Source organism: Bombus fervidus, chromosome 10 (genome assembly GCF_041682495.2).
Source record: "Bombus fervidus isolate BK054 chromosome 10, iyBomFerv1, whole genome shotgun sequence".
In the NCBI taxonomy this organism is placed as follows: domain Eukaryota; kingdom Metazoa; phylum Arthropoda; class Insecta; order Hymenoptera; family Apidae; genus Bombus; species Bombus fervidus.
In genome coordinates, this window is record NC_091526.1 from 6,222,052 (window position 1) to 6,245,398 (window position 23,347).

The 23,347-nt window shown below is 34.3% G+C and overlaps 4 protein-coding genes across 4 annotated transcripts in view; all 4 read left to right on the forward strand.

The window, feature by feature from the left end:
* Positions 1–948: 948 nt before the first annotated feature.
* On the forward strand, positions 949–4,819 carry LOC139991403 (uncharacterized). The gene is made up of 4 exons (XM_072011432.1): positions 949–1,071; positions 1,126–2,604; positions 2,916–3,002; positions 3,376–4,819. Exons 2-4 carry the CDS (start codon positions 1,564–1,566, stop codon positions 3,454–3,456), a joined length of 1,209 nt encoding a protein of 402 aa, XP_071867533.1. The 5' UTR covers positions 949–1,071; positions 1,126–1,563; the 3' UTR covers positions 3,457–4,819.
* A 39-nt stretch (positions 4,820–4,858) lies between these two features.
* Positions 4,859–5,599, forward strand: LOC139991655 (uncharacterized). The gene is made up of 2 exons (XM_072011917.1): positions 4,859–5,323; positions 5,409–5,599. The coding sequence occupies exons 1-2, from the start codon at positions 4,967–4,969 to the stop codon at positions 5,508–5,510; spliced, it is 459 nt and encodes a 152-aa protein (XP_071868018.1). The 5' UTR covers positions 4,859–4,966; the 3' UTR covers positions 5,511–5,599.
* A 3,292-nt stretch (positions 5,600–8,891) lies between these two features.
* Positions 8,892–9,888, forward strand: LOC139991656 (uncharacterized). The gene is made up of 2 exons (XM_072011918.1): positions 8,892–9,572; positions 9,664–9,888. Exons 1-2 carry the CDS (start codon positions 8,895–8,897, stop codon positions 9,886–9,888), a joined length of 903 nt encoding a protein of 300 aa, XP_071868019.1. The 5' UTR covers positions 8,892–8,894.
* Positions 9,889–15,692: 5,804 nt separating this feature from the next.
* The window catches only part of LOC139991318 (uncharacterized), a 39,431-nt gene continuing 31,776 nt past the window's right edge, over positions 15,693–23,347 (forward strand). The window contains exon 1 of the mRNA XM_072011278.1: positions 15,693–16,338. The gene's annotated coding sequence lies outside the window, so the exon portion shown is untranslated. The remainder of the gene's footprint in view (positions 16,339–23,347) is intronic.

Here is a 23,347-nt window from a genome sequence, read left to right on the forward strand (position 1 = left end):
AATTCGAATCATCGAAACTCGTATACTCGAAATCATACTCCGTTTTCTCTACAATCTCCATCATTATTTATTTGACCTGCGCATCTTTCGCTCTGTACGAAATAAACGTTGTTTCAGAGAATTTGTTGACAGTGACATCTAAATTGCATTATAATTTAATATTATGCTGCGGTTCCATGATTTTCATTACGAATTATGTTAAAAGTAGGTCAATGATCCGAGTGATGAATCGCGTCTCGAACGTTTCTCGTATACTGCCTTCAGAAATTTTTTGTGAAGTGGCTACAGGAATTCTGATAAAAGATACTCTGTTCTTGATACCACTAATGAGCTACATTCCACACATCATCTACTTCTACAGAAATTATATTTTTGGTTACACCAGTTGGTATACTTTTTTCGGTGTCACCGTACTGACTAACTTGTACACAAACAACGTATACGTGCTAAATGTATGTTTTAAATACATAAACGATTCTTTAGTGAAAGTGAAGGAAATTCTAGTCAATGATGAGCCCCATCTACTCAGAAGAGTCTATCATATGCAGAAGAATCCTTTATTGTTGTCGAAGTTGAGGACTCTTAAAAAGCAACATCTAGAGATGAGCGAAGTCGTTCAGCTACTGAATAGCACGTGTAGCATGCAAATCGAAGCCATGTTAACAATAATGTTCATTGACATTACATTCAATATGTACAACTATTTAATCTTGTTCAACGAAGTACGCAAGATGAGATCGTTCTCCTTTCTTCTTATCTTCGTAATTCTTTACATCGTATACATAATTATAACAGTTTCGATAGTTGAAATTACCAGAAGCCAAATGACAAAAATTGGCACCGGCGTTCATCAAATTCTTGTACATACTTTCGACGATCAGGTGACGACGGAGGTAAGATGAAACGATTATTTTGATATCGATGATTTATGTTGGAAGTATGGAAGAAATATATTAAAATTGTAATCAATGTACGTGATTCTAGTTGGAGTTGTTCTCGTTGCAAGTGCTGCAAAAAGGTAACACGTTCGTGATGAAGGGGCTCGTAATAGATGCAACCCTTTTGACAAAGGTAGTAGGAAATTGTTCAGAAGGAATGAAGTATTTTTATCAACACTTTTTACAGATGGCGTGCGGCATTACCACTTTTTTGCTAATATTAGTGCAGTTCTTACTCGTCGAGTCTTGTTGAAGAAAAGTTCTGGGTTAATGGATGAAATATGTTTAAGAAATTATTTGCTTGGAAAAATTGATAAAATTAATTCATAACAAATTTACTTCCTTCGCAATAAAGTGGCATGTTTAATCACGTTAAAAGCATCTTCATAGCACGACGCTTCATAGTTACTTAGATATTCAATTATTTATTTACACATACGTTTCATTATCGAACTGCACGTTTTCACGCCTTGATAAACGAGTTTCATTATACATAGCGTATTCGGCTTAAAAACGATAGTCTGTTTTGTGGATTATAGTAGTCTACACACATTTATGGCTAAGTTTCTTCGGTAACATTGAATTTTTTTGAGACTGCTTAACATCTAATGACTAACATCTAATAATGTTAACGGCAAAAGTCAAGGAATATGGAAAAGTGAAGACACGTAGGACATGGGAGTTATTTAGGGCGACAGACTTCGAATCGTTGATGTACCCTTGCTTTTGCATCTGCTGGCTACTCGGATATTTTCCTTACAAGTATCAACCACCAGTATACTCACTTTCGAAGCAACGTTTTGCCTTCTCCACGTCTATGATGTTCATCTTAGTATTCTTGTTGCTTTTCATAATTTACGAAATCAACATTGGCACGAGAATAAACTACTGCATACCAGAGTTGATTCACGCGAACATGTACGTGTTCTTAGATGGGCTCGTGATCGTGGTGATGTATTTGTTAACTGACGCTCGATTATCGGTGATCCAAAATCTGTCAAGAACCAGCTGCATATTGTCTACAAAGGATTTCAAAGATTTATCTAAAATGATTCACACCAAGGACATTTTAAGTTTTTTATTTCTGGCCATCCATCTACCAAACTGTTTTAAGCACAGCATTTTTGTGACAGTACGGAATCTTACCAATATATACATAATGATGGCCAACTTTTCCATGGACATATTCTACATAAATTGCGTGTGCATTTTGAAAGATTGCTTCAAGAAAATGGATGAATCTATACGACAACTGAAGAAGATCCGAATCAATGATAATATGTCGTCGCAGACGTTTATGCATCATGAGCAGCTAAATACATTGGTGGTGATGAAGCTGAAGAATTTAGAGGAAAAACACTTGGAAATCAGCGATGGGGTGGAATTGCTGAACAATACGTTTATGATACGTATTACAGTCGCAGCTATTACGACGTTCGTCGTGGTCACTTTCGATATATATTTCTATATAATTTATTCATACAGTGAATTTCCTGAAAACAACAAGTTCTGGTACAAAGCGTATGTCATGCCAGCCGTTTTCTATTTTATCAAGTTTTGGATGATGATTTGGGCGTGCGAAACAGCGACGAATCGAGCGAGAAAAATGAGGACGACACTTTGGGATGTTTTCAGTGCTACAAACGATCCATTCGTGAAACGCGAGGTAACAATTTAACTATAGTAATACCATTATTATTAAACTGCGAAAATTCAAAGGTGCAAAAATGTTCAGAATGTAGATGTGTAATGTACAGAAATATATAAATTTATCAAAATATAATCAATAGAATATATACATCCTATTTCATTAATTATATTTAAAAAGGTATAAATTTACAATTATTGTAAGTTAAATTATTAATTTAATTATTGTAGTTATTACGGTACGAATAAAATCGTTACGTGATCTTCGGAAAAATATGTATGTATGAATATTAAATACGTTTCAATGTCACATTAATTATGAAATTGTAGGTGGAGCTTTTTTCTCTGCAAATAATGCACACGGCAAACATATTCACAGCAAAGACATTCGACATGAATTCATCATTTTTGGCAAAGGTAATACGAATACTATTCAGGAAGTTTTACAGTCGGATGATTTATTAACTTTTTCGCGTTCGGTACTGCAGTTACTTTAACCATTATCCATTAAAACGACATTTGCTTTGGGTGAAGCTGGTTCTGATTTCAGTACATTTTGTCTTTTTTTATGAAACCATCAGAAAATATGTATTATTATTATTACTAGAAATTTCTATCAGTAATAACGAGTGATAAAAAATAATTAGATACAAGATAATTGGTGGTAGAAGAAAATTTTTCTGCAGAAACCCAAAGAAATTCTATCTCGGGCGTGTCAACTCGTTCTCGAAAGAGTTAATTTGATAATGTTAAGATTTTAATTCTCTAACAATAATGTGTATTTTTGTAGATCGTCGGTGGTATCATAATGTACATCTTGATCCTGTTTCAATTTTTATTAAACTACGTTGTGTGCACTCTTCATATGTAATGAAAGCGAGATTTTTGAAGTGGCGTGATTCTGTAGGCGTTCTTTATTAATTCGTTGGAAGCTTTTTGATCTATAAACTATTATGGAGGTAAAACAAGTGAGAGAATATTAAGTACTGGAAGTTGATAACATAATCGCCGCATAGAGCAGTGACGTCAAAAGATATGTTCTAAGTAGAGAAATTAATGATAATGTGTAACATCAACGCGCTTCTTTCGACTACCTTCGTGTTTTTGATAAACGATACATACATATATTATTACAACTCACTTTCTCGTCGATACTAATTATGTATCGTCATCTAAGTTGTACAACGAATATAAAAATCAGTCATTTACCAAAATAACAATTCTAAATGTTCTAATCAAACTTTTTTTTTTAATATTGTTATTTTAAATAATGTATTTGTTATAATGGTTCACAGCTGAGAAATCCACGAAGTGAGCACTAAGATAGATAGTGCATTATGAATTATTGTAGATTCACTTGGTTTTATCGATTAAATTCAATCAAGATAATGCTGTTACTTCTATATTGCCCGTAAGTCTTTAATATTACGAAACTCCTTTCGTTAATGACTTGCTTTATTCTCTTGCTTTAGATGCTCGAAATAGATTCGCGTAGAAATGATTAAATGTCATTACTGTTCGATAAACCATAACATATAGACCTTTTACAGTGTGAGATGTGCTTCTTCGTGTGACAGTACAAAGCACAGTCTCAAAGGTGAACTTAACCTTCGTATGAAAAACAAAGTTTCACTTGTTTCCAGAGGAAACTAAATCGTACGTAAAAGATTACTAAAAATTACATTGTTTTAATTCAGATCTTTAAAATGTTTAGTCGACTGCAGAAACTTGGACTAAGGACAAATAAAAAACTTAAATCATCGTCGTCACACCTTAGGAGTTACACGTCTTTAATAAGTCCCAGTGCCTCCATCAATCGTTTAATGGGATTTTTACCATACAAACTCGAATCATCGAAATTTGTATATTCGAAATCATACTTCGTTTTCTCTACAATTTCCATGATTATTTATTTCATCTGCATAATATTTTCTTTGCTCCAAATCAACATTTCTTCTGTGCGTTTTACAAAATTTGCAATTAAGTTACATACTACTTTCATATTTCTTTGTGGGCCTGTGATTTTCATCTCGGCTTATGCCAAAAATCAATCAATGATCCGAACGATCGATGGTATCTCGAACGTTTCTCGTATACTGTCATCAGAAACTTGTCATAAAATAGCTACAAGAATTCTTATAAAAGATATCTTAATCCTGATACCACCAATGTACTACATTACAACCATGATCTTCTACATAAATTTTATTTTTGCTTATACGTGTTGGTATACTTTTTTCGGCATCAACGTACTGTTTAACTTCTACACGAATAACGTATACGTGCTAAATGCCTGTTTTAAATACATAAACGATTCCTTAGTGAAAGTGAAGGAAATTCTAGTCAATGATGAGCCCCATCTACTCAGAAGAGTCTATCATATGCAGAAGAATCCTATATTGTTGTCGAAGTTGAGGACTCTGAAAAAGCAACATCTAGAGATGTGCGAAGTCGTTCATCTATTCAATAGCACCTGTAGCATGCAAATCGAAGCCATGTTAACAATAATATTCATTGACATTACATTCAATATTTGCAAATATTTAATAGTGCACGAAGAAATGGCCGAGGTGAAATCGCAAACTTTTATTCTTAGCTTCGTGATTTATTACATCGTACATATAATTATCACAGTTTCGATAGTTGAAATTACCAGGGATCAAATGCAGAAAATTGGCCGCAACGTTCATCGAATTCTTGTACATACTTCCGACGAGCAGGTGACGACGGAGGTAAGATGAGACGCTCATTTTACTATCGATGATTTATATTGGAAATATGGAAGAAATATATTGAAATTGTAATCAATGTATGTGATTCTAGTTGGAGTTGTTCTCGTTGCAAGTGCTGCAAAAAGGTAACACGTTCGTGATGAAGGGGCTCGTTATAGATGCAACCCTTTTGACAAAGGTAATAGGAAATTGAACCAAAAGGAATGAAGTATTTTTATCAACACTTTTTACAGATGGCATGCGGCATTACCACTTTTTTGTTAATATTAGTGCAGTTTTTCCTCGTCGAGTCTTGTTGATGAGATGCTTCAATTAGTGAAATTTCTGTATTGATGGATGAAATGTATTTAAGAAATAATTTGCTTGAAAAAATGGGGAAAATTAGTTTATAATGGGTCAATTTTTTTTTGTAATAAAGTGGCATGTTTAATCACGATGAAACTCCGTATTATTTATTTACATGTTTCATTATCGAATTGCACTTTTTCCTGTTGTGATGAATGATTCACATTATCCAAAATCTCTTTGCCTTAAAAACAAGAGTCGTTTACGCAGGACAATAGTCTATCTACATTCATTCCTAAGTTCTTTCACTGACATCGAATTTCTTCGAGACTATCATTTAATGATGTCAAAAAATACGGAACTGAAAAAACGTAGAACATGGATATTATTGAGAGCAACAGACTTTGAATCGTTGGTGTACTCTTACTTTTGCCGAGTGCTCGGATATTTTTCTTACATGTTCGAACCTTCAGGATACTCGCTTTCGTAGGGCTGTTCCACTTTTTCTACGTCTATGATGTTCATTTTCGTATTCTCGTTATTGTTCACAATCTACGAAATAAACATTGGCGCGAGAATAAACTACAGCGTGCTAGACTCGATTCACGGGAAGATGTACGCATTCTTAGATGAGGTAGTGATCCTGATAATGTATCTGTTAATTGGCGCTCGAATATTGTTGATCGAAAATCGGTCGAAGACTAGGTCGATATTGTCTACAAAGGATTTCAGAGATTTATCTAAAGCGATTTAGGCGAAGAACATTTTATGTTTCTAATTTTTCGCCATCCATATACCAGACTGTTCTAAACACATTATTTTCCTGACTCTGCGGAATTTTATCAACATGTACATATTGATGGTCCATTCTTCGATGGACATGTTTTACATAAACTGCGTGTGCATTTTGAAAGCTTGCTTTAATAAAATCGACGGATGTATACAACAACTGAAACAGCTTTCACTGAATGATGATACACAAATGTACATGTTTATGCGTCAAAAACAGCTAAATCCATTATTGGTGATGAAACTGAAGAATTTGGAGGAGAAACACTTGGAAATCTGCGATGGGGTGGAATTGTTGAACCATACATTTGTGATACATGTTACAGTCACAGCTATCACCACGTTCACCATGGACACTTTCGTTATATATTTCTATATATTTCATTCATAGGATGAATTTCCTGTGAACATCAAGTTCTGGTACACAGAGTATGTTACGCCAACCGCTTTCTATTTTATCAAGTTTTGGATGATGATTTGGGCGTGCGAAACAGCGACGTATCGAGCGAGAAAAATGAGGACGACACTTTGGGATGTTTTCGGTGCTATAAACGATCCATTCGTGAAACGCGAGGTAACAACTTAACAATAGTAATATTATTATGATTAAATTGCAAAAATTTAAAGGTGCAAAAATATTCAGAATGTAGGTGCTAATGCATAGAAATATATAAACTTATCAAAATATAATTAATATAATTAATTGTATTTTTAAAAGTATGAATTTATAATCTAATTATTACAGTTATTAGAATCCATTGCAATTGTATCGTTAAAGAATCGTTACAAGTTATTAAAAGAAAAATACGTGTTAAATATTTTCTGATTGTTACATTAATCATGAAATTGCAGGTGAAGCTTTTTTCTCTGCAAATCGTGCACAGAACAATCATATTTTCAGCGGAAATATTCGACATGAATTCATCATTTTTGCCAAAGGTAAGATGGAAATCTTTTAATTTCTATAGTCGGTTAATTTATTAACTTTTTCGCGTTCAATACTGTGTTTACTTTAAGCATTACCTATGAAAACGGCTACTGCTTTGGGTAAACTGGTTCTGATTTTAGTACATTTTGTCTCGTTTATAAAATCATCAGAAAATAAGTATTTCTGTTACTAATAACTGAGAAAAAAGAATTTTTCCCTATTCCCAAGAAAATTCAATCCGGAAAGAGTTAAATCGTTCCTGAAAGTGTTAATTTAGCACGATTGTGACTCTGATGTCTATTTTTGTAAGTCATCGAAGGTATCACAATATTCATATTGATTCTGTTTCAATTTTTATTATACTATGTTGTATGCATTCTTCATTCTCAATGAGAGCGAGATCCTTTAAGTGACGTGATTCTGTGGGACACATGTGTTCTTTATTGATTCTTTACTAGCGCTCTGAAAGGCAAACTATGATAGAGATAACAGAGCACTATATCTAGGAGCAACACTGAGTACAGGAAACTGATAAAATAATCGACGCATACAGCAATGACGTCAAGCAATACGTTGAATGAAGTGAGAAACATATTGTAGTGTATAATTCTGATGCGAATGTTCCCACTTACGTCATGTTTTTTGAAAATGGTACATATGTTATTGTGACAATTTGACTCAATATGTTATTATGACGTCAGTACTAATTATCATCATCTAAGTTATGCAAAGACTATAGAAATCAGACAATGACCAAAATAATTTATTTGCTACTAAATATTCTAATAAAATTTCTGTTTGGAGATATCGTTAATTTCGGTCTAGTATTTTCAATAAAAAAAAAGTAAGAGGCAAAATCAATAAATAGTACATGATGAACTAATGCCACCTGATCTTATCGATCAGTTTCAATTAAGATAATGCTGTTACTTCTATATTACCCGTAATTCTTTAATATTATTAAACTCTTTCCGTTAATTGGTTGCACTATTCCTTTACTTTAGATGTTTGAAATAGATTCGCGTAGAAATGATTAAATTTCATTACTGTTCGTCAAACCATAACATATAGACCTTTTACAGTGTGAGATGTGCTTCTTCGTGTGACAGTACAAAGTACAGTCTCAAAGGTGAACTTAGCCTTCGTACGAAAAATAAAGTTTCATTTATTTCACGAGGACTAAATTGTACGTTAAGAATTACTGAAAACTACATTGTTCTAATTCAGGTCTTTAAAATGTTTAATCGACCGCAGAAACTTGAACGAAGGACAAATCAAAATCTTAAATCATATTTCGGGAGTTACACATCTTTAATAAGTTCCAGTGCCTCCATCAATCGTTTAATGGGATTTTTACCATACAAACTCGAATCGTCGAAATTTGTATATTCGAAATCATATTTTGTTTTCTCTACAATTTCCATCATTATTTATTTAATCTGCGTAATTGCTTCTCTGTACCAAATCAACGTTTCTTTTATGGGATTTACACAACTTGTATATAAATTGCAATTTACTCTCATATTTCTTTGTGGGCCTGTGATTTTCATCTCGGCTTATGTCAAAAATCAATCAATGATCCGAGCGATCGATGGTATTTCGAACGTTTCTCGTATACTGTCATCAGAAACTTGTCGTAAAGTGGTTAAAAAGATTTTTATAAAAGACATCTTAATCCTGTTACCACCAATCTTCTGCATTCCATACAACTTTCTTTATGTACCTTATATTTTTTGTTACACTTGTTGGTATACTTTAATCGGTGTTATAGCATTAACTAGCTTGTACACGAACAACGTATACGTGCTAAATGTATGCTTTAAATACATAAACGATTCTTTAGTGGAAGTGAAGGAAATTATAGTCAATGATGAGCCTCATCTACTCAGAAGAGTCTATCACATGCAGAAGAATCCTATATTGTTGTCGAAGTTGAGGACTCTGAAAAAGCAACATCTCGAGATGAGCGAAGTCGTTCAGCTACTGAATAGCACGTGTAGCATACAAATCGAAGCCATGTTAACAATAATGCTCATCTATATTATATTCACTATGTACTGTTATTTATCTCTGCACAAAGAAATGGCCGAGGTGAAATCGCAAACTTTTATTCTTAGCTTCGTGATTTATTACATCGTACATATAATTATCACAGTTTCGATAGTTGAAATTACCAGGGATCAAATGCAGAAAATTGGCCGCAACGTTCATCGAATTCTTGTACATACTTCCGACGAGCAGGTGACGACGGAGGTAAGATGAGACGCTCATTTTACTATCGATGATTGATGTTGGAAATATGGAAGAAATATATTGAAATTGTAATCAATGTACGTGAATCTAGTTGCAGTTGTTCTCGTTGCAAGTGCTGCAAAAAGGTAACGCGTTCGTGATGAAGGGACTCGTAATAGATGCAACCCTTTTGACAAAGGTAATAGGAAATTGGACCAAAAGGAATGAAATATTTTTATCAACATTTTTTACAGATGGCGTGCGGCATCACCACTTTTTTGTTAATATTAGTGCAGTTTTTACTTGTCGAGTCTTGTTGATGAGAAGCTTCAATTAGTGAAACTTCTGTCTTACTTCTTTCGCAATAAAGTCACATATTTAATCAAGTTAAAAGCATTTTCATTGCACGATGAAATAGCAATCCACATTATTTATTTACACACATATTTCATTATTGAACTGCATTTTTTCATGCTGTAATGAGTGAGTTTCATTAGTCAAAGTGTGTTCGTCTTAAAAACGATAGTCGTTTGTGAGAAATTGTCGTCTAGGTACATTCATAACTAAGGTCTTTTATTAATGTCGAATTTGTCCACTATTTAATGATGTTAAAAGGTACGGGAATAATCGAGGAACTAAACAAACATAGGACATGAAAGTTATTAAGAGCAACAGATTTCATATCGTTGATGTATCCTTGCTGGCTACTCGGATATTTTCCTTATAGGTACGAGCATCAAGTACACTCACTTTCGAAGGCTCGTTTTGCTTCTTGTACGTCTATGGTGTTTATTTTCGTGTGTTCGTTAATGATCACAATTTACGAAATAAATATTGGCATGAAAATAAACAAGAGCATACCAGAGTCGATTCAAACGAACATGTACGTGTTCTTAGATGGATTGTGATCGTGGTGATGTATTTGTTAACTGACGCTCGATTATCAGTAATACAAAATCTGTCAAGAACCAGCTGCATATTGTCTACAAAGGATTTCAAAGATTTTTCTAAAATGATTCACACCAAGGACATTTTAAGTTTTTTATTTCTGGCCATCCATCTACGAAACTGTTTTAAGCACAGCATTTTCGTGACAGTGCGGAGTCTTACCAATATATACATAATGATGGCCAACTTTTCCATGGACATATTCTACATAAATTGCGTGTGCATTTTGAAAGATTGCTTCAAGAAAATGGATGAATCTGTACGACAACTGAAGAAGATCCGAATCAATGATAATATGTCGACGCAGACGTTTATGCATCATGAGTAGCTAAATACATTGGTGGTGATGAAGCTGAAGAATTTGGAGGAAAAACACTTGGAAATCAGCGATGAGGTGGAGTTGCTGAACAATACGTTTATGATACGTATTACAGTCGCAGCTATTACGACGTTCGTCGTGGTCACTTTCGATATATATTTCTATATAATTTATTCACACAGTGAATTTCCTGCAAACTACAAGTTCTGGTACAAAGCGCATGTCATGCCAGACGTTTTCTATTTTATCAAGTTTTGGATGATGATTTGGGCGTGAGAAACAGCGACGAATCGAGCGAGAAAAATGAGGACGACACTTTGGGATGTTTTCAGTGCTACAAACGATCCATTCGTGAAACGCGAGGTAACAATTTAACTATAGTAATACCATTATTATTAAACTGCCAAAAATTCAAAGGTGCAAAAATGTTCAGAATGTAGATGTGTAATGTACAGAAATATATAAACTAATCAAAATATAATCAATAGAATATGTACATCCTATTTCATTAATTATATTTAAAAAGGTATGAATTTACAGTCTAATTATTGTAGTCATTATGATTCATTCTGAATGAAATCGTTACGCGATCTTCGGAAAAAATACGTATGTATGAATATGAAATACGTTTCAATGTTACATTAATTATGAAATTGTAGGTGGAGCTTTTTTCTCTGCAAATAATGCACACGGCAAACATATTCACAGCAAACATTCGACATGAATTCATCATTTTTGACAAAGGTAATACGAACACTCTTCAGGAAATTTTACTGTCGGTTGATTTATTAACTTTTTCGCGTTCGGTGCTGCAGTTACTTTAACCATTATCCATTAAAACGACATTTGCTTTGGGTGAAGCTGGTTCTGATTTTAGTACATTTTGTCTTTTTTTATGAAACCATCAGAAAATATGTATTATTATTATTACTAGAAATTTCTATCAGTAATAACGAGCGATAAAAAATAATTAGATACAAGATAATTGGTGGTAGAAGAAAATTTTTCTGCGGAAACCCAAAGAAATTCTATCTCGGGCATGTCAACTCGTTCTCGAAAGAGTTAATTTGATAATGTTAAGATTTCAATTCTCTAACAATAATGTGTATTTTTGTAGATCGTCGGTGGTATCATAATGTACATCTTGGTCCTGTTTCAATTTTTATTAAACTACGTTGTGTGCACTCGTCAGATGTAATGAAAGCGAGATCTTTGAAATGACGTGATTCTGTAGGCGCATGTGTTCTTTATTGATTCTTTGGCTGTCTTCTGTGAGACCATACGCTGTTTCCATGCGCGGACACCTGTAATGATTCTGCATTCGCTTGGTTATTTATAAATGGTAAAGCGTGTGTGTAAGTGTGATCACTAAATGACGGGATTTAAGCGAGCCCAGTAATTACAATATCGCGAGATTATCTTGCAACGCTTTCTTTTAATTTATGTTAATAGGGTATTCTACTCTTAATACTGAATAGTGTCGTCATATGGTAACACTGAAATTTCAATGTCTAGAGATTTGATTAAAATTTTTATGAAAGTGACTCGATAGCTTACTATCATAGATACTTTCCATGTTCGACAGTTACCGCAGTTAACATTTAACAAATTTTGAAAATATATTTCCTCTGGTTTAGTGTAACACAATTATGTAACATAGTCACATATCCAAATCTACGTGAAAGGGAATTATAATTTAGTTGCAATAATTATCAAATAAATACAAATATGTTTTTAAAATACTATTGTAGTATCGTGGACAAATGTCTAAGAAATATCGGGTGAACCATAAACAGCTTTAGCGAGAAAGCTTAAGTGCGGTTAGGCCAAAAGGGTCTGGAAACTTCAATAGGCCAAGAGACCCATTATTGTACTGTCGATCCTTCAGTCGAATAGTTACGCGGGAAGAAGGCCTACATGATCGTTACCGGGGAGTCGTCTGAAGGGTTGAGTTGTAAGGAGACAAGTTGTGAGGAGACAAGTTGTAAGTTGAGAGTCGAGTTGGGAAGAGTCGAATTGTGAGGAGTCGAGAGTTGAGTTACCGAGTTACTATGAGTTGGAAACTATTAGTTGTGAGTTGTGAATTAATGTTTAATCCGTTGTAAATAGATCTATCGATCAATAAACTTATCATATAGGATAGAAATCATTGGAAATCCTAATTTCTAATATTTCTAAATAAATAAGAAGTCCTATACTATTTTCTTCGGATTTCTCATTCAGTAATACTTAATTTAAAAAATAAGAAATTTCGTTTTACACGTTCTTCAGGTTCTTCCTTTATATATTCTAAAACGATATGATTTGAATTTTAAGATGGATATATGCTAGATAGATAATCCTATTATGATAAAAGCGTCGTTATTTATTCCCAAACTCGATCTCAACGAGTCTGAAGAATGTAAATGCAGTGCGTAATCACCGTGGAGACGATAAAAAGTTCTAGGCATATGTATCAAAACACCAACGATACCACCAGCTTAAGGGATAAATACCGCACTCAATTTAAACGTTTCTGGATTTATCTTCGTCGACGTGCTGTTGACAATGAACTGTTTAACGGCGATGATTGATATTGTTCTATGGATAAACAGGATCGCGAATACAAACCTTGTTGGTCTTTCGTTACGACGTAATTTATCGACTTTAAACTCGTTTATTATCGCAGCAATAGAATTAACAGCAATAAGAAGTTTACGATAAACGATCATATAGCTTGTGGGAATTGCGACCGTTTTTCTTTTATCTTCCGTAGCTTGTCATGGAAATAAATTACATGTAAGCTACGTATATGTTCAGTTGTTTTTTACTTTGCATATATGGTGAAATATCTTGTTTACGTGGCTGAGGTTCATGGTAATGAACCAACAATTTTGATCGTTAGAAAAGCAAGGCACGAGTGTCAGACGCGATCACTCGAAGTAGAAATGTCAATTTCATTGGATACATTATGGGGTGGAGTCGAGTCAATCTATTCTCTTCAAGGTTAATATTGCGACAAGAGATAATACGCGGAGGTAGTAAGAGATACTTTCAACTAAATACTATCACGTATAATATTCATATCGTAAAACATTCGAACGATGACAATTTCATTGATATTGTTATTGCAATAAAGAGAAGTTTGAATATTTAGTTATATGAATTCACGCGTCTATTTCGTCATTCGATACGTAAAATAATATTAAATCTACCAACGACTGATATTTGTATTACTTCTTATCGTAAGATTAGAGATTTTTCTTTTGTAATATGCACACCACGATATGTGGTCTCGTCACGATTCAAATATCTAGAAGTCTTCTTTGCTTTTAACGATGTAACAAATATTTGATACATAGTAACGGAAGCTTAAAACTATGGAATTGCGGTGTAGTCGTACGCTTTTTTACACTGAAGGTTATTTTAAAGTAATTTTAGCGCTCACTACGAGATGCAATAACAAAAGACACATGCTTTTGTACTAAAACATATTAATCATGTTGAAAAATTCAAATTTAATGGTCTTAACAGAAAATTGTTCATAAACAACTTAGTTCAATAGTTGTAATAAGTCGTTGACTTATTTTTTTAACATCGATATCTTACATATTTGTTGTATTACGAGAAGCACAGGATTTCTAGCAAAGAGATAAATTATGGACCTGTATAAGAAGATTTAATACGATATTATATTTTCCAACAAATTATTAAATACTTACTTGTATTAGACACTTTTTTATCTTTTTAATGGTGAAACAGATACTTATCGCAAAAACGAAGAATTAATTTATCTCACATATTTTCAATCGGAGCAACGTTGTCTCTACCCTTTCACTCAGACCGAACAACAAAAGCTGCGTCAACAATCTGCGACGACTTTCAAATCTACCATTTCATTTCACACATTGCAAAGGAGAAGTGAAAAAAAAAAAGAACTTTCTCGTCATTTATCATTTACTTTCTTTGATCAGAACGAGAAATATTGTACGAGGCAAAGCGAACATTTTTATCCATTGATAACTATTCGATGCTTTTTGCCAATTGCTCCCTAGTAAGATAACAATTTAATTTCTCTGACGCGTTAGATTGTATATGAATGTCGTTTCTTTAAATAAAAATATAGCCGAAAATAGTTTCCTCAAAACATCATATTGTATATGCAATCAAAGTAATTTCCATATGATTCAACAACGGACTTCCCAACGAGCTTCATTATTCTGCATTTATAAGAATTATCGTTTCTAGAATTTAAATACAGTTCCTTTTTAAAACAGTTGATTTAAGTTTAGCGTTAAAACATTTCCTAAGTGGAATAACGCCAAATACTAAATTTAGATTTTCATTAAATTCATGGCAGATTTTCCAAATTTAAGCTCACGCAAAGAACGATACGAATATCCTGATTATCGATCGTTATCGATAATCAGTTGTTGCCAATAACGAGCTTTTGATATTTTCGTTATAGATCTGTTTAATATTCGATACATATACGCGATTCAAAACCAAATGTCTTCTTCTTTTAATATAGTCAATCATTAACAAGAAAACAAGACCAAATAAATGGTATTGATTGAAATATAAATTTCAGAGAAATTACAGTTCGTATAAAACTCAATATCATTGTTAACAATATTTTCGAAAGTCACGTGTCACCATCGTGCTTCCTCGGGAATAAAGTTGACGAGAATGAGAAGATATCGGGCAAGGGCGGCGCGTCTCCGCGGAGTTGAACCCCTGTTAAGCCAATCAGTCTTTTAATCGGTGGAGCTACTTTGTTTTGTCTAATTCTGGCGGTAAACAGGCGGCCGATTTGTCGTGTAGGCGATCACGCGACTGCGCGAGACATCGCGCGCTCCCAGACGCCGTAGCGTTGTTAGTTATTACTATGTGACCGATACGCAGTTGTTCAGTGTTGCGCCAACAGCCGCGCGGTAAATGTACGTGTAAGGTGTTGTTGGTCTGATCGATATATCGAGTCTTGCTCTTTCTATCAGTTAACTGGACAAGTGACAAGATCGACGCGATTCGACAAAAACTTCATTGTTATATATGGGATTACGCGTTTTAAGGGTTGTCGCCGGACGATCGAGTTCTTTCGCGTGTGTCGTAATTTTTCGAGGAAAAAATTTGAATGAAATTTGGATGGAAGGACATCGATCGAAGACGACAGAGAGTGAGGAGAGTTTTATATAATAAGTGTTGAGCTAGAAAAAAATAGTGACTGGCATCGAACGCTAAAGCGATTAGATAAAACACAAGCAGAAAAGCTGCAACACGGTGGTGTATAAAATTCCATGGGACATTGACAGTTGGAAATTCGACGTTTCATTGATACGTGATACGTTATATGTTCGACGATGCGTTCTGTTTGCACGCTGCGAATAAAGCTATAGGTGTATGCGACTATATGTATATAGCGGTATTCCGCGCGCCTTTATACGGTACGATGTGTTCTTAGCTGCTTGATGGGTTTCCTCGGGCGAGAATAAGTCGAGGACGAGCGAAGGAATTATACTAGCTTCGTTTCTACGTGATGAAGTAAGTAGCACACATTTTACGATTTGATTCGCTTAACATGCAACGGCGTTTGACGCGTGATCGTACACGGGAAAATATCGGCGCCATAGACAAGTTTCGTATGGGAAACACAATACGCGACAATAGATTTCAGCGAATGAAAAACGATTTTGTATTTATAGAACGACACTTTGGACTCGTTGTTCGAACTGGGAAGAGTTAACGAGAATTTATGGCCCTCGAAGATTAGACTATTAGACAGACATACAGACTGTGCTTAGTTATCAAACGATTCTCTTCGTTCAGTTTCATCCATGTTTGACGTACGTTATAGTTACGCAAAGAATACGTGTCGTAGTAATTGCATCCGCTTTCCTATGCATCTGTTGATTCATAAACAGAGCAAGTTCAGGTCCGGTAGATTGCAAAACAATACGTTATCGAGTCATAAATTGCCCTCGTTTCGCAGATGATCGATAAGATTTCGCGTTAACAACGCCGATTAACAATGCATGGCGGCTTATTTGTTCCATGGTTCAGACAAAAATGTTTTCCAAGTTAGTCTGTGTGTCGTCGTGTATCTCGAGAGCAAATATTTTCGTTCGATAGCCGTTACGCGTAGTATTCACGGAATATATCAACGTTCCCAACCGTTCCTTCCTTTCTTCGTTGCCCTACCTGTACATACATTCGATGGAACTCCAGCTTCGTTCAGATTAGTTACGTTACCTGAATTCAATTAATTTGGAACTTTTTTTTACCAACGTGAACTTGATACTATTCACCGTTCTTAATTATTACAAATTCCGACATGAAGTCTTTATGAGTCACATCACTCAACAAAGAGCAATTTGAAATACTTTGCTTACATGAATCTGTTGTTGTACTTGAAATACGTTTTCAAGTTGCAAACAAAGTTGAGCTTCTTCCAGTTATTTCTTAAATTGAAATAAACAATGATTGATAAGCAATGTAACGTTATCTCCAGTTTTTTTACTTCTTGATTGTTCTAAATTATCAATTATACCTCGCACAATATTTTGCAAAATTTCTAATTAACGTAATAAATAAGTTGCGAATACTTTTTCAAATCCACATTTTTATGAAGATAAATAACAGTAAATGGAAGATAGGTAGAAAATTTGTTTACTTACTAAACATTATAAGAGGTATTGTAGTTTAGATACTTTACATATTTTCCTATCTTTAAATTTTCCATAAATGCATAAAAATCCGTGGATTAATAAATATAAAATTTCACGCATTTATCTTCGATATGATTTTGCATCCACTTGAATTCGGTAAAGTTAAATTTGAAATTGAAATACTCGAGTACAAGCAAATTGAATAATCTGAACAAAGCTTAAGCCGAATTCTCATCTAAATTCATATCGTCTATGAGAAAAACACAATGAAGTTTCCGTTTCTCACGAAACCATGCGTGGAAAAAGAATAAGGAAAAAGAACGTGAGAACTTTGGAATGTCAAATAACCAACTAACCGAAGAGGAAGGAGAAAAGAGGAAAGAACTATAGCGTAGAGCGTGGAAGATCGTTTCACGGTTACACTTTCACGTGGCGTTCGCTGACCACGACTAACCGTAAAAATAATCCGGATTCGAATCGTTGGTTTGCGATTTCCTGGCGGGGAATGCGGTCTCGCTGTGTTGTGAATAAAATTCAATACTCTCTTCGTCTGAAAATCACTTACTTTTTCTTGCCTTCTATTATGGCCTTGCCATGGCTATGTCCCCTCTCTCTTTCCCACATTTCTTGGCCGTCTCTCCGGTTAGAATCGGCCGACCTTGCCTACGATAGTCATTGTCACGGTGCTCTATTAGATACGAGAAAACTTTTGCAACAGTGCAGTGAATGATTTGCAAAAAACTTGTTTACTCGTGGCAGCTAGACACATAGTTCGCCGTATCCCCGCGATTCTAGCGGGTTAAAAGTCGAAGGCAGCACGTGCAAGTCCAATTTGTACGTCTACCGTACGGTTTTTAAATCCATCAAGTTGAAGTTCAATCTAGTAATATTAGTTTGTCATCAACGGGCACTTATCTATAAAAACGTATACATTTGCATGTGCTATTGGAATATGTTTTACATCTATCGTAATATAATTTAAAGCAATATTTTAATAACATAACCTATACCACGTGTAAGACTTATAATTATTATGTAACGACTAATTTTACATCTATACTACGTGCAAACAAGAAAATATATGCTTATTAATATTTCCTACGCGGGATGGAAAAAGTTATAATTCGTCAAATTTTAAAAATTGTATTTTCCAATAAGTAGTGAAATTTTAGGATGGGCTCAATTCTTACTGTGTCGGACGTTCTTCTTCCTTAGTTACAATTTTTAATGATATTAGCAAACGACGCAATTAAATGTAATCTGTACTATACATATATCGCATACCATATTTGTGAAGTTTTGTTTCATAGAAAAAGTTGCAGCTTATAGTTGTTATGATGATTTTGATATTAATACAGCGTTGTGATTCATGTTGTTATTTGCTTTATTAGAAGGACCTATAACGACGAATTATTTCATAAGATACATTTTCTCGATTACTATCTATGTTCTATCGAAAAAATATTTAAATCATAACACAAGTTTTAAAAGCATAAGAACAGCAAGAATGTTAAACGAATACTGTTCTATCTGCGAGAGATTAGAGATCTCTTAATCTGACTGTTTATTTCGGTGGCCTCTTAACTCTGTTATTCACCTATTTGTTTATTTCTAACATACTAGCATTGAACAGGCACAGTTTATCTCCAACATAGGACACAATATTTTATCAGAGTTTTAACTCCTTAGAATCACGATCAGGCCTACTTTGCGTTGTTTTATTTATTATATACTAGTGTCTCGTTAATTAACAATTGTTAACGAAACATGCAAATTATGAATACCTACTAATAAATTTTCTTCTATAACAAGTATAGTAATAAAATCCCCATGTTACAAGAAAATTATTAAATCAGGCAAAACAATTAATGTAAAGCAAAACAAATCTTTATCCATATATATATGATATTGTTTTATAATATATATATATATATATATATATATATATACACGTGATAAAAGATTGTTCAAATCGTAAAAATGCGCCACCTAAATCTATCACTATGAAGAATTACTGAATTTGTCGTTTTCATTATAATATATGTGTAATAACGATTATCGTACTGATAAAAATTAATCCAAAATGGTGTAAATTACTTGTTTCGACTCTCGAAACTATCGTCAACTATCCTATTAAAATCTTTATCACAGAAACTGAAAAATCATTTTCACTACTCGTGCATCTTGGGAAAAGTTTGCTAGTTATTGTTTCTCGTTCATTCGACCAGTTAACCCAATATCGCGGAGACTGGTTAGGTAAGATTTGTTCTAACGATATTTAACTCGAGTTATGTAACAAACTTCGTAATATTTACAAACGCGATTGTAAGAGTCGTGTCATGAGCGTGTTTCGTAGTGTCGTGAAACGTGATCCTTGTATTTTACCATGTTTTGGATAATTTTCTTATCAAACATCGATTTTATTATTGCACAATCGAAACAAATGAAAATCCTTTCGAATCATCGACGTAAATCCTTATGAAATCATGTTCAAGTGTTTTGTTTTGATAATAATCTTTGGTAACTATGTTGTACAATGTAGTTTTGCTGGGCGTAGTATCAGCGTGTTTTCATATTGCCGAGAGGTGTTGCAACACGGGGTACTGATTACGATATCAGTCTGTTCTTGGATCTTTGATGAATCATTTTTCAAAAGAACATAGTTTATGTTTATCCTACAACTAATAGTCTTCATCGTGAAAATCGTAAATTTTCCTATAGGCACCTAGTTTTCAGAAAAATTAGATATTCTTAACTCTATCGAGGAAAGGGGGATTTCCACGTCTCTTTTTCCTTTTAAAATCCGTTTCACGAAAACGAATCTACATCGACTAGCGATTTCAGGGGAACTATATACAATATTACGACGACCAAAACGACATTCCTTCCTAAATAATAAACAAGCAACTGTTTCACGTGTAGAAGCTGTCCCAGAGTTTCACAGTTGAACTTTGTATCCTATGGGTATAATCAAGCAAAGAATACTATATGAACATAAGTCATTGAAAGCTTTATAAATATGCTACGATAAAGATATATGTAATAAAAAGTTATAATATAAAAATATTTACAAGACACATGATATATTATTCATGAGAGCTTTCTACGAAATTTCAAATATTTATTTCTGTAAGAAACTTGCAGTTTTCCAAGTGCAAGAAGTCATGATCTTTGTAGTATCGCATCGCGAATATAAAATCGAGTGCGTGGAATCTGCGCTATCTGAAAAAGACAAAACTGAAGTGTCTTCTCCTTTCTAGAGGCCTAATCGCTTCGTGAAAATTCCGCCCCAGTGGGAAACCGGTTGTTTTATTTATCGCCATGTTCCATCGATCGAATGGCCGTTACGTCACAATTGGATTTTCCAGGGAGCTCCTTGTTTCTATGTGCATTTACATAGATTCCTCGATCCACGACCGCCTTGTCATCTGTTATCTCGTTTGTTGCGCGATTCATGCGGCAACGAATCTTTCCACGTGCAAGAGATTCGAATATTACGTCAATTGCCGCCTGTTTAGATGCTACAGGTCCATGATCCAGGTCTATATAAAAATCATCCAGCTTCTATGTCGGTAGATCGGTTATTACGTTCGACTTGTGTTCGCTCAGTGTAGGAGGTTCGTTGCTATTTTTGTAAGCGACTCGAGATGACGACTTTCTCGAACGAGTTATCCACTGTGCCCTCTTTCGCGACGTTCAATGACTCACCAGCCGATGACGATGACGCTAACTATGACGATGCTATTTTTTGACGTGGATGCTGTTCCCAGCCAAGGAAGAGCGACAAAGAAAGAGCAACAGCTTCCGTGACCGGATATGAATCGAGAATGTTTTACGTGATTGCTTAGAGGCGCCAAGGCAATGTACGTCTTACGATCGAATTCTAAATGGATAGGTTTTCTGAGAAACGATGAATTGGCACCGTACGTAGTTCACGAAGAGGAATTTTCTTGTTTTATGCATTACAGTGGAGTCTCATTTTCTGGAATGATATTGTGCAATTATGTATTGACTTGGATAGATTTTCCCGAAACCACAGAATTATAGAGAAAAGATGAACAGCGAACCGTGATACATATTGAAATAACATCTATTTATTGGAATACGTATTTAGTTGGATTCGGAACCAGCTATATCCATTACGATAAAGTAGATTTTGATCAAGAGAGCCTTAGCGAAGAATCCTACATTGTGAGAATCGAAAATATAAAATATGAAAGTATAATTCGTAGTATGATAAGAACTCTATTTGAACGAGAGTCGCGTGACAAATAGTTCATTTAATAATAGTATCTTTCTGCTATCTGTGAATTTTTAACTCCTGGAATTCCATTGTAGAGCGATAGATTCTCTGTTGGAATTAATCGAGAAATTAAATACAAATTAAATTAAATACCTACGTATGTTGATAAAAATTAACAAATCTGCAGAAGATGGATTGGAACAACCTCGCATCGGACTTGCGAAGAGTCGCAAAAAAATAGATGACGTTCCATTGTGGAACGCGTAACTGATTACGTAAGCGGCGAATTTATTCCACGCTTTCACTGATCCGAAAACGTTTTCGAAGCCATTGAAATATAGAAGCAACGCGTTTCGAACCGCGATCGAGACTACGTTAATTCCTCGTAATGGTTGAGCAATGATAGTCGGAAAATTTATGAAGTGGCTGTTACGGCTTGCTAGTTGGCGTGCATAGATAAATAGAAACATTGGCAGTATGCGTGCTTTTTATCTGGATTAGCAAAGAGAGCGGTAAGGAAAAGTGCAAGTCACATTTTTCAGAGCATTTCCAAGAAAACTACTTACAGCGATCGATATGTTAAAGCTAAAAGTTTTTATTACATGCGTAATAAAACTATGAAAAAACTATGAAAGAACGCGTGAAATAGGCAACTGAGACACGAACGAAGAATTGCTCTTGATAGAGAGTGGATCACGGTGGCTGACGAAACTAGTAGAAAGAGGTGCGTCATCGTCAAACGCAGTTTCTTGCTATCTGTAGGCCTAAATCATGCTATCTTTTTTCGACATTCGACCATTTTTGTAGCTCATCGTTTTATAAAATTACAAAGAAATAGTCTGATATTGAAATCCATACAGGGAAGATACGATGAACTCATTTCTTTCGACCTTCTGGCTTTTATATCATTTGCTGACTGAAAAAAAGAATTTTAATATGAAATAGTTAAAAGAGAGAGTAATTATATTCGAAGTAGGTGGTAAATTAAAAATGTTTTGTAAGAAACGAATAACATTAATTTAATTGTCACGTTTAACTTAATTAACAGCGATCTGCATAGCTAATGTTATTAATGTTCTTTAAATTTTCAGAACGGTGATAAAAACACGTATTTAATATAATACCTTTGCATGGAATTGATTGACAATATATTGAATCTAGAAAAACCTCTACTATAAAACATGGAAAATGTGATTTATCATGTTATCCTGTCCGTGGTCCTAAATCGTGTAAAAACAAATCTTCAAATTTCTGTCTTAACGTTGTAATTTTTTTTATTAAAGACATTTGTGTATAGAATTCGTAACTCAGTCGCTAACATATACATAATAGAAAAGTTAAATGTTTCATCACATTTTACGCGCAGTGTAACGTATTTCTGAATCATTGCATGCGGATGAATGGTACCTGTATCACTAACACGTCCAAAATTATGTTATTTCAATAAGAAATAAATTGCGCCGATCCAAATATGTTGGACGTATACGTAGTACAGATATATCTGACCTTTCGAAATACGCGTAGTCTTCCTATGAAAGCGTATTATAATTACAGAATTAACGAATTGAAGATCACTGACCTCTCATGTGTATGTAATACCAATTAATATAACCAATGGCGCAGCGGATGCTTCTAAAATTTG